The sequence below is a fragment of the Heptranchias perlo genome, chromosome 14 (assembly GCF_035084215.1).
Source record: "Heptranchias perlo isolate sHepPer1 chromosome 14, sHepPer1.hap1, whole genome shotgun sequence".
In the NCBI taxonomy this organism is placed as follows: domain Eukaryota; kingdom Metazoa; phylum Chordata; class Chondrichthyes; order Hexanchiformes; family Hexanchidae; genus Heptranchias; species Heptranchias perlo.
Genome location: NC_090338.1, coordinates 61,158,488 through 61,176,150, shown reverse-complemented (window position 1 = coordinate 61,176,150; position 17,663 = coordinate 61,158,488). Strand labels below are relative to the sequence as shown.

The following is a 17,663-nucleotide window of genomic DNA, read 5'->3' as shown; positions in this document are numbered from 1 at the left end:
GGCACACCATTACCAAGCAGCTTTTAAGACTGCAATACCCGGTCTGTGCTTTATTCACAGAGCAGCCAACAATCTGTAAGGCTCGAGCAATGTGCTTTCGCGATGATTTAAACGGGCTGCTGTGCCGCATAATTCAATCTGCAGCAATACTGGGTTTTATTCCATTCAACAAACTGGAGTGCCTGAACCCAGGGTGTTTGGCAAAGTGAGCAGATTTGTTTCAGATTCCTGAATTTTACTCCATTTGCTGAGTTAACTGGCACACCATTTCTGTTGCTGTCCACTAATAAATGTTTTCATGTACTGTGCGCCTTTGGGTCGCTGACTTTTTAAGAAGTTATAACAAGAGAGGGTCCTCAAGATTTCGTCGCCATTTGTAGGCACGCCCCCAGGAACGTGTCAACTTTCACAGGAATTCCCCACAGCAAGAGAAGACAGTAGATACAAGGAACCAGTTATGACGGCTCCCTCCCCCATCTTCTTTCCTTTTCTAAACCAACACTTGCTGGGGTATGGCCCATGAATGTCGGCGGCCGTGTGCCTCGCACAAGGGGTCATTCTTCTTTTGTGAGGTTAGACCAAATCAGTCTCCTAATCAACTGTAAAGAGCATTACGGCTGAACGAGTCCTCACTCAACATCCACACAAATGCAGTTTCCAACAGGGAGCACCAATCAATAGCAGGAGTCCAGAGCACTGAAGCCAGTTGCACCACCCCAAGCAGGGGCAGCTGACTGAGCGCAAACCTGGAATTGAACCTGGGCCCTGCTGGTCTGGATGGCTCCGTAATACACCAGGCCTTCAGGGCAGTTTAATATGACAGGGTTTAATGTCACTTTTCATTCTGTTGCTGCTTAAAATATTCTTGCTCAGTGAGCGCTCAGGGAAGCCTCTCCTGGTGGGTAAATGAATGTATGACATGGTGTAGATCTGAGCCATAAAGAGCAGGAAGGGCCAGATTTGATTCTCCATCTGTGCTTACTCAGCAGAGTCAGTAGTAGGGACATTGGAACTGGCATCTGCCATCTTGGGGGAAGTAGAATCATTGAATGATACAGCCCAGAAGGAGGCCATTCGTCCCATTGTGCCTGCTCTGAAAGAGCTATCCAATTAGTCCCACTCCCCTGCTCTTTCCCCAAACTCCTGCAAATTTCCCCCCTTCAACTATTTATCCAATTCCCTTTTGAAAGTTACTACTGAATCTGCTTCCATCATCCTTTCAGGCAGTGCATTCCAGATCATCATAACTCCATGTCACCTCTGGTTCTTTTGCCAATTACTATAAAACTGTGTCCTCTAGTTACCGAGCCTTCTGCCACTCGAAACAGTGTAAATAAGGAGAAACTATCAAAACCATTCATGATTTTGAACACCTATCAAATCTCCCCTTAATCTTCTCTGCTCTAAGGAGAACAACCCCAACTTCTCCAGTCTCTCCACGTAACTGAAGTCCCTCATCCCTGATACCATTCTAGTAAATCTCCTCTGCACCCTCTCCAAGGCCTTGACATCCTTCCTAAAGTGTGGTGCCCAGAAATGGCCACAATAGTCCAGCTGGGGCCTAACCAATGATTCATAAAGGTTTAGCATAACTTCCTTGCTTTCGTACTCTGTGCCTCTATTTATGAAGGCAAGGACCCCATATACCTTTTTAACAGCCTTCTCAACTTGTCCTGCCACCTTCAAAGATTTGTGTACGTACACCCCTAGGTGTCTCTGTTCCTGCGCCCCTTTAAAATTGTACTATTTAAAAGGGAAAGGGGAGAAAGAAAATTCAGCAAGGGATTGTCATCCCGATTGCTATGCAGTGAGGTGTAGGTTAAATACAGGAGCAGGGGTCGTCTGTCATGCTCCCCTCTGTTGTACAGTCTGCCAACACATCCTGCTCACGCACACAGGAGAGTAGCATGGTACAGAGAACTCAAAACATCTGTGAAGCTGAATCCCAGCACAAGGGAGCTGGCTGGAAGGTTACTGAGTGTGACAGTGTGAGGGAGAGCACATTGAGTCATAAATCCGGTCACCTTCAGGAATTAGAATATTGTTACTTTGTTTGTCTGTTTCACCTCTCTATGGTTACGTTTTTCGATTTATATAAAGTGAAGTAATTACTAGAAGTTAATCATAATTCACCTCCGGATGACGTTGACCTCCACGGGAATAGCTCCCCTTCGAAAACCCCGAGGCAGGCGGCCATTATTAGTTAGCCTCAAGGGAACATAAGCATATCACTCAAAACTTGCATCGTGGGTGAGCCCAATCTGATCCTCACCCTGCGTCCATACACACAAGCGCTCCCAGCGGGGGACCTGGGAGGGCAGTCAGGAGTAGGAACACTGGCCAATTTGTCCCATCTCTGACCCGGAGGCACCAAAGCCAATTTAATCACCCTTGTTGCGACCCCTGGCTGAGATCAGCCAATTCAAAACAGACCAGGTAATTTCTGAAGAGTACTTAATACTTTCTGTGCAAGATCTTAGATATATCAGCATATGCATTATCTCTGGAAATGAATCCCTCTGAATCAAGTGAACAGGAACCCTATGAAAAACTTCATTGGCAATCCAATAACACAGCTCAGCTCCTGAGGAAACCACCCTTCCTATCTTCTGGCACTTGTGCAAACTGACTATTCACTTACAAACAAGGAAGATTAGGTTCAGAACAGGAACTGAATCGTCAGGGATAAAGGTTCAGTGTTAAAATATTGACAGAGATGTAGGCAAGAGTTGCAAAGGTCAATATTTGGCATCATGCACACGTGATAAGTCAGGATGGGTGAGGGGCAAATAATGGCAGGCATTACAGGAAGAGAGTGACCCAGCAACAGTCAGTGAGGAAGGTCCCGCAGAGTAATTCTGGAGAATGTGCAGCTCGGTGAAATGACTAGCATAGTCACTAATCCTACACCAAAGTGCATATCCCCAAGAGATCACCATATCGTATCTTCACACTCTTCCCCTCCCACAAAGCTACACATGCCTTGGCATTATTATTGGGGATACTTTCAATGCTACTTACCAAGAGATGACTATCCTACAAGCAAACCAGCATACTGCTAATGATTGGAGGTGACCAGGCAGGTTGGCAAACAGGTGAAGCCCCTGCTGGATCCTGATTATAGGCAAAAACTGTTTATTAGCAGTTTAATACAGGTGAAAGGCATTTTGTATTTGATACAATGCACTTTCTGCTTCAGCACCCCACTCCCCAAATACTCCAGTCCTGCAACGCTGCAAACCTTCAGCCCCCGCATCAACATCACGTTGCTATTATTTCACCTACATCACTTGCTGCACATCCAGAATCTTTATAAACACCAAAAAGCCATTGGGCCCAACGCCTTAAAGATTAAAAAAAAACTTTATTTGAAGCAAAACAAATGCACAATGTACAATGTAGTGGATAATAAATGCCCATCAGTATGTTACAGGCAGTAATTCATTCACCACATCCTTTTTAACCTCAGACCTTTCGCTCTCAGTGTCATCAAAATGAAGTGAATAGCTAGCTCAGCTCACAGACCCCCCTCCACCCGTTTCCCTCTGTGCAATTCTTGCTCCCCTTGCCAGTTACCCTCTGTACAACTATGTCCCTTGACCATCACATTCTGCATTACTTGGAATCCCTCGCCCGCTACCCTTCATTACTTGTAACCCCCCAGTCTATTATCCTTTGTGAAGCTTGCAACCCATCCCCTCTGCCAATCTTTCTAATTTATTGCTTCTAAGTTCAAGAGTGGGGGAAAAATTCTGCTCTTCTCACAGGGTACAGACCTTTCATATTCCCATTTTCAATCACACTCTCCTCAGATTTCTGGTAAAAATATGGATCCTGAGCGTCTACAGCATTCAATGTGAGCACCAGCCAGCACTACAGAAATTACAGCCTACCCATTAATGAGGACTCCTTTACTAGAATGCACTGTCTAACAGGGTGGTGGAAGCAGATACAATAGTAACTTTCAAAAGGGAACTGGATAAATACTTGAAAAGAAAACTTCTGCAGGGCTATGAGGAAAGAGGAAAGGAGTGGGACTAATTGGATAGCTCTTTCAAAAGAGCTGGCACAGGAACGATGGGCTGAATGGCCTCCTTCTGTGTTGTACGATTCTATGAAACAGCTAGATTAAAGACTTGGGAATACAGAACCTAGTGAATTCCATCACTTAAAAAATAATTAAAAGCTGCATCCCATCATTCAAAGGATAACAAGCATGTTTGTAATTTCCAGACCGCATATATAAAGACTCACAACCAATACTGGGATATTAGCATTAAATTTAAAATCAGACTCTGGACTCCACTTATTTGTGAAGAAATCTAAGACTTGGGATTGTTAAGTATCGCACTGACAGACTGTCCTTCCCTTCCCACGAGCTACAAATCCTCTCATTACAGGCTATACTGACCTGATCTACACACAGCCACACTGACAGTCCCACCATGTCTAGAACATCATTAACATTCCATCAACAGCTGCTTGACACAAAGAAAAACTATTTACCAACTCCTCTCAAACTCTCAATCCCCTGATGGAAGGCCTTCACTTCAAAACACATCCATTTTCAAAAAGAAGCTCCTACATGAACTACGGACACTTAATACACTGCTGCATCGGTGGGCCTGTCGCTCCGGATTGTGGTTAGCCTGTCTCAGAAGCAAAGATTTCAGGGCTTCCCCGATGGCTAAGTAGGTTTGTGCATTAAGCCCCTGAGCCATACAGACCCCGGAAAGTCCCAGGTCTGACCTTCAGTCTGTGCCCAGCGCGGTGATCTCAGTCAGCATTTTTGCTCCTGACTGCTGCTCAGCAACTCCTCCTAGAAGTGGGAGTGTGTGTCTGTATGCACCGATTGAAGGAGGGGTGAGTTTCTTATCCCTCCTGCAAATAGACAAATAGCCTACCAGCATTTATACAGGGATTTGGGGGGGGGGGAGGCGGTAGGGGGGCAGGAAGAGAGGAGAAATTAGTAAGAAAAACAAACAAGGGTTCCCTGCATAGTTTTAATTTCCAACCTCTCCCCAAATTTTCTCCTTCCCCCTTCTCTTAAGGCACCGACTTCTGCTGGGGTACAGTCCCCTGCCTGAGTCCCATTCCCAACATGCGAGCCTAGACAGCATCAGTAGGCTATGCCATTGTGGAGAGCATCACAGCCGAGCCAGAACAAAATGTTCCCCACGCCAGATGCCCATATTTCCAACAGGAGTCACTGGATAGGGATACACAGCAGAAACCTAGGCCCAGGGGCACTAGGCCAATTCTAAGAGTCCCCCTACGACTGCCCTAGTTGACCTGGGAACTTCCTGCTGTGTGCTGCCTAGTAACGCACTTTGCGGAGCATTTCCAAGGCGACTTGTTTCAAGGCTGGGATTGCCTAGGTTCACAGATTTCTCCGTAACTATTCTGTGGCCGAGAGCACAATTCAAAACACGTGCCAAGTTGGACTGTACTCACTGCTGCCTGCAGCTTCCGCCTGGCAAGGTGAAACAGCTACTTGGGACACGCAGCAGAGCTGCTTCAGTTCCCAGCAACCCTGAGGCTCAAACCACCAAACCCTCCAGTTGGGAAGTAAAAATCGTTTGAGTTACTGGGCCACTTCCAAGAAATCCTTCCAGAGTTTACTATACAACATTACAATTAACACAGCAACAAGAACAGAAAATAACTGAAACTCGGGAGTGATTACAGGATTAAGTCATTAAGGTTTCAGAAGCCTTCACAAACCGCAAAATGAGATCACCTGCATGCAAGTCTATTTTCTTACAATACATAGTTTAGAGTAGGTGGAGAGAGTTTTATTTTGATTCATGTTTTTTTTCCCCCTTGATGCCTGGTGTCAGGTTGGATGAGTAGGACATTCCACGTAGGATCTATTTGCCAACGTCCTTACTGAATAAAATTGTGATGTTTCTCAATGTACAAGTCTCCCAAAATTTAAGCTGCAAAGTGCTGGCAAATAATACAAATGCATCAGCACTTTCACCATTCCTACCAATGACATTTCACAACAGTGAAAATAAAAGCAATACACGCATGTGAAACCAGCACTAGCTGACTACCATCTTGTGCCATACACTCCGCGTACTGCACGTAGATACCACAAGGACAAAAGAATATTGACAGCCAACAAATCCTTACACTTTGCCACTGGAGGAACCACCAATGCAACTACTATTCTGCAAACAGAAAGCAGTTCAATTAAATTTCTGGTTTGCTCTCATTTTCCACTTTGGGGTTGTGGGTGTCTCTCACTTTCATAATAAAGACAGGCACACCACCATTGCAAAGATCAGAACAGATAAGGGCACCAATCGGCGGCCCATTTATGTCACTCTTCTATAGACGCCTACAATTTCCCATCAAAGCATCTAACCCGACACTTGAATGATGAGTTTTTGCCTCCATTACCCTACCCAGACCTAAACATACTAAGCACTCTTATGAGGAAGAGTTTCAGACTTTAGCCCTGAACTTGCCTTTTATTTGTTTGTATTTTATATCATTTCACTTGGATGTAAGTCTCATTTACTACTTAAAAACACTGCAGTGGCTTAGTAAGTAAATGAATTACGTGTTGTAGAAGAAAGACAAAGGCTTGACGGTCCCTCGTTCAATCTCCATTGTGCACAGAGCTAGCCGATCTCAGCAAGGGCAGCTACAAGGGTTGCTGTAACTGGCCTCCAGCACCCTTGGTTTGAGGCAGGGGAGAACACAGATTCTCCCCTCCTAATCGCACTGGAAAATGCACGTGAATATCAGGTCAGAACAGAATAGGGCTCGGCTGTGATGCCCTCCAAAGTTGAACAACCCGCCTGCACACTGCGTCAAGGCTGACTACCTGTGGAACCATGCTTGGGCAACGGTCAGCATTTTAAGGAGAGGAGGGGATTAAAAAAAGAGAAAATAAAGAGCTCTTGGATTTAACTCCAGTTGAATGCTTAAATACTGCCAGATTAACTAGCTGTGCAGTGATTCAGAATTTAAATACAAATTGTTTCATGTTGCCCTCTGGATATTTCACATTTGAAATGTATGTCTACTTCCAAACAAAAAAAATTTACAAGCAAGCAAAAGGCTGACTGAAGCCAAACTAAAGTACTACTGCCTAAGTGAAGAGATGCTGCTGAGCTGGGCACGCCCCCTCCCCCTCTAAAAATGTGGGTTTTGCTGATTGTTTCACTGCCTCGATGCAAGCCTCTTGCTCCAAAACTAACAACTGGCAATTCAACAATTGAAGGTCAATGGTGAGTAGGAGGAGCTCGAGTCATGGAACTGGTAGCCATTCAAGCTCACTTCTCTCCGTCCCTCCAGTTCTCAGTTAGGTTGCACAATACAGTGACTTCATCTGGACGGTTGGGGGGGGGGGGGGGCGGGAGGAGATTTGAAAGGGGAGGGAGGAGCCCAGGGAATGCTGAGTTGTAGATGTATAAGGGTCACTGGGGGCTGGAGTCCTTCAGTCACCGTAGTCTCCTGGAATTACCCAATTTGGGGGGGGGGGTGTATGTATGTATGCGGTGTGTGAGAGTTAGCGTGAGAGAGAGTGTGAGTGTGAACAGAAGGGAGGAGCACGGCGCTGTCAATATCCAACCAGTCAAAAGAGCAGCGGGATTTGATTTAGATAACGGTCATTTGGTGCCATAATAACTTGCTGATCTATGGAACAGACCGGCAGGTTGTGCAGTAAACCCCAACTCAACTGGATAATATAGGTTTACGGTAGGAAAAACAACAGTGGAGAAAAAAAAAGCCATGGTGTGGGATTAAACCATACCAGCAAGGCTGCCAGTTCGGTTCCAGAATTATAGTTGACCACAGTATCATAAGGCTGAGAGGGGGGCTGGGGAGGAGGCAAGTGAACAACAGGAGGTGTTTGACTCATGATCACAATCCAGTAACACAAGCTGGAATGTGTGCACGCAGATATCAGCAGCTATCAGGCTCATCCACGATGAATGACCAACTGGGTGAGGTACCAAAGTGCATCAGTGGCCTAGGGAACTTCATCCCAGCACATAAAGGCCGGGAAAAAAAAATTCAACACCCAGTTTAAAACAGTTAAACTATAATTACATCAAGTCCTTGCACAAATTGTTCGAGGGATCTATGCCAGTCCCTTTTCGGGATCTCCACCGATAATGCACCTTTCAGCTGCACATAAACACTACATGGATGGCAAGCCATTAATCAAGCAGGAACACACCAACGAGCCGCAGACTTGTACATCCTTGGGCAAGGAATCTGCACATATGCACACACCCACCCCCAGGCAAGCTGCCAGACACTCCCGCCCCCACCGAGGCAGATCAACACACGCCCATTGGCAGACAGCTGAACTTTCTCCCCTCAAAACACTTCCTGAAATTGGAAATCAGCATACCTCATTTTGATTTTGCCAGCCCTTGCTTCATAGATCTGAATGCTGGCGTTGGGCTGACTGCTGTTCTGTGCTGATTTACTTCTATCATCCACAGAAGGAGAAATCAAGTTGGATACTAACTGATTATTTTCCCATCTCTCCCCCACCCCCCCCTCCCTTCCAAGTAAACAAGTGGAATTATATCCAGTGGTAAATTTCCTTTCAAAAAAATAAGTTGTAACTACCACCTACTAATCCTACTTATTGCAGAGCAGTAGAATACATAAAATAACCCACACGTGATAGATTGTTTAGCTCACTCGACCCTTATGCTTGTGTGTTATGCAGTGAGTGTTGATCCAGTTCCTTCACACCGTGCGGTTCATTAACTCCTCCCAGCCAGTGTCCTGTGACACTGACTATCTCTACTGAAAACAATTTTACAACACCAAGTTATAGTCCAGCAATTTTATTTTAAATTCACAAGCTTTCGGAGATTCTCTCCTTCCTCAGGTAAATGTACCTGAGGAAGGAGAGAATCTCCGAAAGCTTGTGAATTTAAAATAAAATTGCTGGACTATAACTTGGTGTTGTAAAATTGTTTACAATTGTCAACCCCAGTCCATCACCGGCATCTCCACATTATCTCTACTGATGTTAATATAGTTCCATCACACCATCAGGCTCAGTAATGCTTATGACTTTCAGCACTATGTAGACACAAAAAAAAAAATCACAAGGATGTCAGTGTTAATTTTTAAAAAAAGATTTTCAAAGGGGTCCTGTGCATAGACTTCTGCTTTAAGCTGGGAGGCTCCATGCTATTGCCAAAGAAACCACTTATGGGACCACAGCCCAATTCCAAAACAAAATTATTCTCCCATGAAAAACAGTTAAATAGATAAAAGCAGAAATGAAAACATTACAGAATTAGTTACACGTGTGAGTAAATAAGCAAAATGATCCCTGAATAATGTTTAATCATCAATGGTGGCTGTTAAATCATAAGCTGCATAATGTAAATGGAACAAGTTAATTATCACAGTACTTTGTCATCATGTCCTATATTCTAAAAATAAATGTAAAAATTCAATCTTTTAGTGGCAGAATGATTTATAAAATAGACCCCATGCTGTCCTGGACATTTCTTCATTAACGGGACAGCGGAGATCCTTCGTTAGAGCTCAACACTCATCCTACAAACGTCCAACTGAGCAGCAAATCCCATGGATGCGATAAGCATGTCAATCCCAAGGCCACACCTTTAGAAATGATGTGCTGTTTTCTCTCCACCCCCCCGACAACCCGCCGAAGGGGAAAAAAATTGACATAGATTTTGCAAACCCAATGAAATGGGGAAGAGGGCTTTCCTCCCCACACACTGAGACACACACACATTTTTCCTCCGAAGCATCTCATACTGAAGGCCTTGGGGCAGAAGGGAAGTTAACTATGCCCGTTTGAGCAGGCTAAGCCCAACATCCTCCAGTTGAGAACACCACTTCCCTTTGGATGCAGATACTGAAAAGCTTGAAACAAAGCCAAGTTCTATTTTCCTACACTGCTTTGCTCGAAGGATGATTGTAATTGGTGAACAGATCAGGATCGTAACAAGCAAGTTACAATCAGAGGGCGTTAACATGTCCGTAGCTGTACTGCGTGACATTTACAGCATACTGAAGAATATATTATTGGATCACGTTAAGTAGGGCTGAATACAAATGACTTGGCATTCCTTTGCTCTTTTAAGCAGAACAGTTAAGGAGAATTAACTGACAGGTTCGAGTTACGATCCTCGTGGTACAAGGGAGCTGATCACTACAGCACCTGTGTTAACAGCTCCATCTCTTCCGGCGTCAATTCAGCCCGCACGCCAAGCTCAGTAATCTCGCCCAGCCCGCACCCCGCCTAATGCCAGCCAGCACCTTGACTCAATGTTGGGCTCAGTAACTCCTCCCAGTCTGCACTCTGTCTTAATGGTAGTCAGCACAGTACCACATCAGGCTCAGTAACTCCTCTCATTGTACCTAACCTGGGAGTGCTTGATCAGCCAGCCTAACCTGGGAGCGCTTATTGGGGCAATATATTGGGAGTTTAACTCTGCTTGCAACTAATGCCAAACTTAAGCTCGCAGCACTCAATGGGGCACTAATCTAGGAATGCTCAATATGGTTAATAAAGACAAGATGAGCAAGCACGTTTCCCTTCTCTAAACTCCAGAAGCAGAACAAAATACAAATTTATATTTTTGTAGATTTTAATATAAAAAAGTGGAAAGAATAGCAACTGATATTGCTGCGGTAAATTGTGGTGTTTACTCCCCCTTAGTGTCACTGAGCTTGTAAATAGAGTGTGTATAATTGCTTGTGGCTTCCTGCAGACCTGACTGAGCTTCAGTTATCATCTATCAGTGTCTTTTAAGCCTAGTGCCCACCTGCTACATCATTCATTTGTTTTAATGCACATTGGTTTAAACTGTCATCCATTTTGTTGTAAAATAAACCCCACTTCATACATTAAAAACTGCGTTGTTCTTTTTGGTAACTCACTTTCACCATTTCCTGCCCAATGCTGACAGTGCAGATAAGGTTGACGTGTATGGATACACATGGGGGCAGGTGTAGCCCCCAGCATGCTCGCCTGTGGAAAGAACACCACATCCAAATAGGACAAACCACTAATGAGTTTAATTAAAATACTTCAAATTATTCATCAATGTTCGATGTGCTGGGACAGAAACACATCCTGTTGTACTTTTTATGCAGTGCCTGCTAAGTTGCTTTGTCGCTCAAAAGGTACCACCAGAAAATGTTGCTTTCAAAGGGCTGTGAATGCCAATGTGACAACTGCGCTCTATGGACTTTCAGTACCTTGAGCAAACTTTATTTCTGGGTTCAATATGTTCCTGTCACAATAAGATCATACAGACATTCTGACAAATCTCTGCGAGACGTCAGTTTACAAGCTCCAGCTTCAAACTGCCAGCATGGTAGCTCCAGGAGCCTGTAGAATTTTTTTTTAAAATTCATTCTCTGCATGTGGGAGTCACTGGCAAGCCCAGCATTTATTGCCTATCCCTAGCTGTCCTAGAGAAGGTGGTGGGGAGCCGCCTTCTTGAACCGCTGCAGTCCATGTGGTGAAGGTGCTCCAACAATGCTATTATATAGCGAGTTCCAGGACTTTGACCCAACGACGATGAAGGAATGGCAATATATGTCCAAGTCAGGATGGCGTGTAACTTGGATGGAAACTTGGAGGTCATGGTGCTCACATGCACCTGCTGTCCTTGCCCTTCTAGACGGTGGAGGTTGTGGGATTGAGAGGTGTTGCTGAGGAAGCCTTGGCGAGTTGCCGCAGTGCATCCTGTAGATAGTACACACTGCAGCCACAGTACACCGGTGGCGGGTGTGGATATTTAAGCCAGTGGATGGGGTGCCAATCAAACAGACTACTTCGTCCAAATGAAGTCGCAGTATAGCACACCACAAGCCTTTAGCTGCAGGTGAGCTCATTAAATGTTCTGAAAACTCAACACAAAGAGTTTATACCTAAGTTTCACTATGTATTGCAAAATCAGAATGAGGCAGAGACCATATTTGGGAGTTACATTCGGCGGTTTAATTTCCATAAACCACTCATTACTGGCACATATCCTTCATGTATCGTGAGTGGGGAGGGAAAACGTGTGTGCAAAACAAGAGATTCGGAGCATCACCTCGTTCCCGAGAGAATTTTCTCTTCAATTACCCTAAACCCACAGCTTGCTGGGTTATTCTTGAGGAATTGGTTAGCATGTCTCTTCGGCAGAATAGTGCAGTCCATAAAAACATTTTTACTGCACTGCAATAAACTCTGGGTCAATGCACACTTAACCTGTGAGTTATTGCTTCGGATCGACACGATCACTTCCCATTCACCCCAATACAGAACTCTAATGGGCACAATCACTCATAACAATCTCCAACAAATCAGACATCTGATGTAACTGGTATTCTTGACAACACACTTCTTCAGCACAGCAACTTCGAATGTACCTTAAACTATGCTGATTAAGATGCACTGAGAAATCATACACAGCATTTTCTTTACTAGTTTACTCCCACGTGATAAAATGTTAGATGGACCACACTTTCTGAAAACACACTCTTTTGTCTGGCTCCGGGAGGCAACATTACAGAAGGCCGAATGTGCAGTCATTTCATATAGAATCACAGAAAGCACAGAAGGAAGCCATTCAGCCCATCGTGTCCGTGCCGACCGAAAAAGTTTTATCCACCTTAAACCCAATTTCCAGCACTTGGTCCGTAGCCCTGTAGGTTATGGCACTTCAAGTGCACATCCAAGTACTTTTTAAAATGTGTTGAGGGTTTCTGCCTCTACTACCCTTTCAAGCAGAGAGTTCCAGACACCCAAAGCCGTCTGGGTGAAAACATTTCTACTCAGCTCCCCTCTGATCCTTCTACCAATTACTTTAAATCTATGCCTCCTGGTCACTGACCCCTCTGCTAAGGGAAATACGTCCTCCCTATCTACTCTATCTAGACCCCTCATAATTTTATACACCTCAATTAAATCTCCCCTCAGCCTCCTCTGTTCCAATGAAAACAATCCCAGCCTATCCAATCTTTCCACATAGCTACAATTCTCCAGTCCTAGCAACACCCTCGCAAATCTTCTCTGTACCTTCTCTAGTGCAATCACATCTTTCCTGTAATATGGTGACCAGAACTGTACTCAGCACTCAAGCGGTGGCCTAACTAATGTTTTATACAGTTCTAGCATAATCTCCCTGCTCTTATATTCTATGCCTCGGCTAATAAAGGAAAGTATCCCATATGCCTTCTTAACCACCTGATCTACCTGTCCTGCTATCTTCAGGGATCTATGGACATGCACTCCAAGGTCCCTTTCTTCCTCTACACCTCAGTACCCTCCCATTTATTGTGTATTCCTTCGCCTTGTTTGCCCTCCACACTTCTCTGGACTGAATTCCATTTGCCACTTTTCTGGCCACCTGACCAGTCCATTGATATCTTCCTGCAGTCTACAGCTTTCTTCCTCACTATCAATCACATGGTCAATTTTTGTATCATCTGCAAACTTCTTAATCATGTCCCTTACATTTAGGACTAAATCATTTATATATACCACAAAAAGCAAGGTACCTAGTACTGAACCCTGTGGAACCCCACTGGAAACAGCCTTCCAGTTGCAAAAACACCCATCAACCATTACCCTTTGCTTCCTGCCACTGAGCCAATTTTGGATCCAACTTGCCACTTTCCCTTGGATTCCATGGGCTTTTACTTTTCTGACCAGTCTGCCATGTGGGACCTCATCAAACGCATTACCTTCATCGACCCTCCTTGTTACCTCCTCAAAAAATTCAAATCAAGTTAGTCAGACATGACCTTCCCTTAACCAATCCATGCTGACTGTCCTTTATCAATCCGTGCCTTTTTAAGTGATTAATACTGTCCCTCAGAATTGTTTCCAATAATTTTCCCACCACGGAGGTTAGACTGACTGGTGTGTAATTACTCGGACCATCCATTTCTCCCTTTTTCAATAACAGTACAACACTATCAGTCCTCCAATCGTCCGGAACCACACCTGTAGCCAGAGAAGATTTGAAAATGATGATTTATATTGTGTTAGTGCCATTGGCAATACCAAAGTAAACTTGATTCACTAAGGCCAGTGGCCAGAAAGGCCCAGTTTTTTTTTTAAAAAGGGGTCTTCCCAAATGCCCGCTTGCGTGAATCTGGCGAGTGAACTTCAGTGTTGCCACCAGCTGCGTGAGACCTTCATACCAGGAATTGGCAGCACTAAGAGGACACTACTGCGATATAAAAGTGGCTATAGAAAACCAAGATGTGGAGATGTCGGTGATGGACTGGGGTGGACAAATGCAAGGAATCTTACAACACCAGTTTATAGTCCAACAGTTTTATTTGAAAATCACAAGCTTTCGGAGGCTTTCTCCTTCGTCAGGTGACGAAGGAGAAAGCCTCCGAAAGCTTGTGATTTTCAAATAAAACTGTTGGACTATAAACTGGTGTTGTAAGATTCCTTACATTTATAGAAAACCAAGAAAGTTGGAATTCAGTATTATCACTTGATGCATTATCAAGATGCCTATTGGCACTGCATTAAGTACTTAACTAGGGCCCTCCCCGTCAAATCCTTCATGCACACCCGGCGTCTCAGCACCACTGCACACTGCCCTCGAGGTGGCTGCAGTGGGGACGAGACAGTCACCCATCTCCTTCTGCAATGTACCTTTGTAAAGGAGGTCTGGAGAGAGATGCAGTGCTTTTTGTCGAGGTTTATCTCGAACAGCTCCGTAACACAGGACTCTGTGCTCTATGGACTGTTTCCAGGGACACACACAGAGACAAACATCAACCGCTGCTGGAAGATTGTCAGCTTGGTAAAAGACATCCTTTGGTCTGCCCGAAACTTGCTGATCTTTAGAGTGCAAGGAACTGTCCACGACCGAGTGTTGCAGACTGGCACATTCCAAGGTCCAGGACTATGTGCCAAGGGACGCACTGAAGCTTGGTGCAGCCACCATAAAGGCTCAATGGGGTAAGGCCACAGTTTAGGGCCCTGCCGTCATTGTAGACTGAGGGGCTGGAATCTAAGAAAAACCCCTCAGGATAAATGTGTGAGGACAATAATGAATATAATGTAGTGTAACTGCAATGAGACAACCCTAGTGTGTCATGGACTGTATTGACCATGTATGATCTGTAACTGTATTGTTTGAATTGAGATATTATGGATTGTACTGTATGTACATCGTAAATTGTAAGACCTGTAGTGTTTTGAATTGAGATATTTGGATTGTATTTTATGTACCTTACAGACTTTATGAATAAAGTATATTTTTGAAATAAAAAAATTAAGTGCTTTACTAGATGTCAGGCTTGTTATAAGATGGATAGCCCAGTGATGAAGGATAGAATACTGGTCTTCAGTTGCTTCCAAGCTTTACTCACTGAACTCTACATTATATACACCAAACCCTCGATAAGCTCCCTTATATATGGATACAAGAGAGCCCCAATAGATACACACCACCTGAATATCACTAATTGATATAAATCACATGGATACAATTCACAAGGCTTGGCTCAGTGGCAGCACTCTCACTGCAGAGTCAGAAGATTGTGGGTGCAAGTCCCACTCCAGAAGCATGAGCACATAATTTAGGCTAGTACTACAGGGCAGTAGTAAGGGAGTGCTGCACTGTTGGGAGTTGCCATCTTTTGCATAAAACATTAAAACCTCTCCTGTACGTAGAACACCCCACTGCAGGGAAGTTCTCCCAGTGTTCTGGCCAACATTTATCCCTCAACCAATACCTAAAACAGATGATCAGGTCATATATTTCATTGCTGATTGTGGGTCCTTGCTGTGCGCAAATTGGATGCCGCATTTCCTACATTACAACAGTGACTACACTTTAAAAGTTGTCTTAAAGTGCTTAAGAAAAATATATATATATAAAAAAAGTGAGTCTTTCTTTCTTTACCGATTATTTTATCACCTTTAAATTGCTCCCACCACTAGCGACTGACCTGTAAATACCGATTCATAGAAAATAGAATACACTGCATATTACTGGGGGATTCCAACACCACATATTAGAATACACTGTACATTACTGGATTATTATACCACATATTAGAATACACTGCATATTACTGAGGTATTACAACACCCCATATATTAGAATACACTGCATTTTACTGGGGTATTGCACTCAGTGTTGCATTTCTTTAATATTTAAAAAAAGTTATTTTGAAGTTTATTACTTAACACACTTTTTCCTGTCCACTCCATTTCAAGCAGGAGTGCTTGGAGCAGAGTTGGTTAATAGAACCAGTTAGCCTACTGCCCGAGCTGACCTAACTAACCTGCAGGTGATCTGCCAGAATCACAACTTTATAGACTATTGCAAGAAATGTGAACCCAATCAGTTGGTACAGAATGCAGAGGCCAGCAAACCAGAAAGCTAGCAACACAGCTGACTCCTGAAAAGGGTTAATCACACAGAAGCATCCATTCATTGCATCAGTTCCCCCCACGCAAGCTCCTTGCCCTCCGTTTACCGGCTGTATTGCTCTTCGTCTGGCTGACTGACAGGCAATGCCATTAAATATTTTTTTCTCCCTTTTTCTCGGTGCACAGAGTCTGCAACTCGAGTGTTAAGCAGCAGCTTGTGCGCTCTGCAGGGCACTTAAATCACTCCACACAGCCCTGTCAGACAGCACTTAGTTTATCTAACTGCTCTCAGAACGTATTTTGTGCTTTTTTTAAAAAATCCCTATGCAAACATTTGGCACATTTCCACACTCTACCTTGTGGTGGTGATGTGGGAATAGTTGAGTTTTTACAAAATGATAAAACTGTTTCTACTGTCTGGCTTCTGGGCCTTTAACTGCAGATTTTATATTTTAAAGAAAACTGCTCCTGAATCGAGTGTTTGCGTTTCAGCAACAACATGGTACTGGATGTACTAGATTCTGCAACAATAAAGCAGTAACCTCCCTCCCGATAGCTCGAGGAGTACACAGAAACCACTGTTCAAGCCTGTGTTCAAAGAGCAGCAGGAACAGTAGCAAGCCAGCTGCTGCAACCCCACCCTGACCTTACTAAGGGGAAAAAAAATCAATCCCCTCCCCCCTACAACCCAACCCCTTGCAACATCAGTACGGCATAAAAAAACACTACAAATATTTGAAGGCCTGTATCTAAAGGCAGAGAGAGAGAAAAGAAAAAGGGAGGAACTAACCTTGCATTCCTGTCTTTACAGCTTTCTCCACAGACTAGGCCAGTCCAGGGAAGCAATGGAGAATGTGCAGTGTGTGGATCTACTCACTTTCCACACACACACATACTGCCTCAAGACAAACCAATCAGACGCAGACATTATTCAGTGCCAGCCAACCATGACAAAGCTCATTAGCTATACATCTTGCTCTTTTGGTTAAAGAGCCCGAACCACTAACAGTGGATTTTATTCAGTGGGATTTTTTTTTAAAACCATTAATTCCCATCGGGAAAAACTCGAACAAAGCGTCAGTCAGCCTCCCTTGGGAGAATCTATGGATAAGATGTCGGGAGCAGCACAGTGGCTTTGAGATAATTCAGCTGGCCCCTCTGCCTGCCGTCTTGCAAGAATGTGCCGTACAGCCCACAGCACCAACAGGAATAATTACTGTAATATGCTTGTAATTACTCAACAAGGAATTTGTAGGTCACTTCTCAAGAATAGCCATCAAGTTCCTGAATATTA

General features: G+C 44.1%; 1 protein-coding gene across 4 annotated transcripts in view; it reads right to left on the bottom strand.

The window, feature by feature from the left end:
- Nucleotides 1-17,663, bottom strand: part of LOC137332572 (C-terminal-binding protein 1-like) — a 92,758-nt gene that overhangs the window by 36,702 nt on the left and 38,393 nt on the right. Inside the window, exon 1 of one of the 4 annotated variants that reach the window (XM_067996500.1) lies at nt 17,160-17,247. The exons of the other annotated variants lie outside the window; for them this stretch is intronic. Coding sequence (XP_067852601.1) covers nt 17,160-17,166 — 7 coding nt within the window. The 5' untranslated portion in view covers nt 17,167-17,247. Of the gene's footprint in view, nt 1-17,159; nt 17,248-17,663 lie in introns of those variants that run through there. 4 annotated transcript variants of the gene reach the window in all.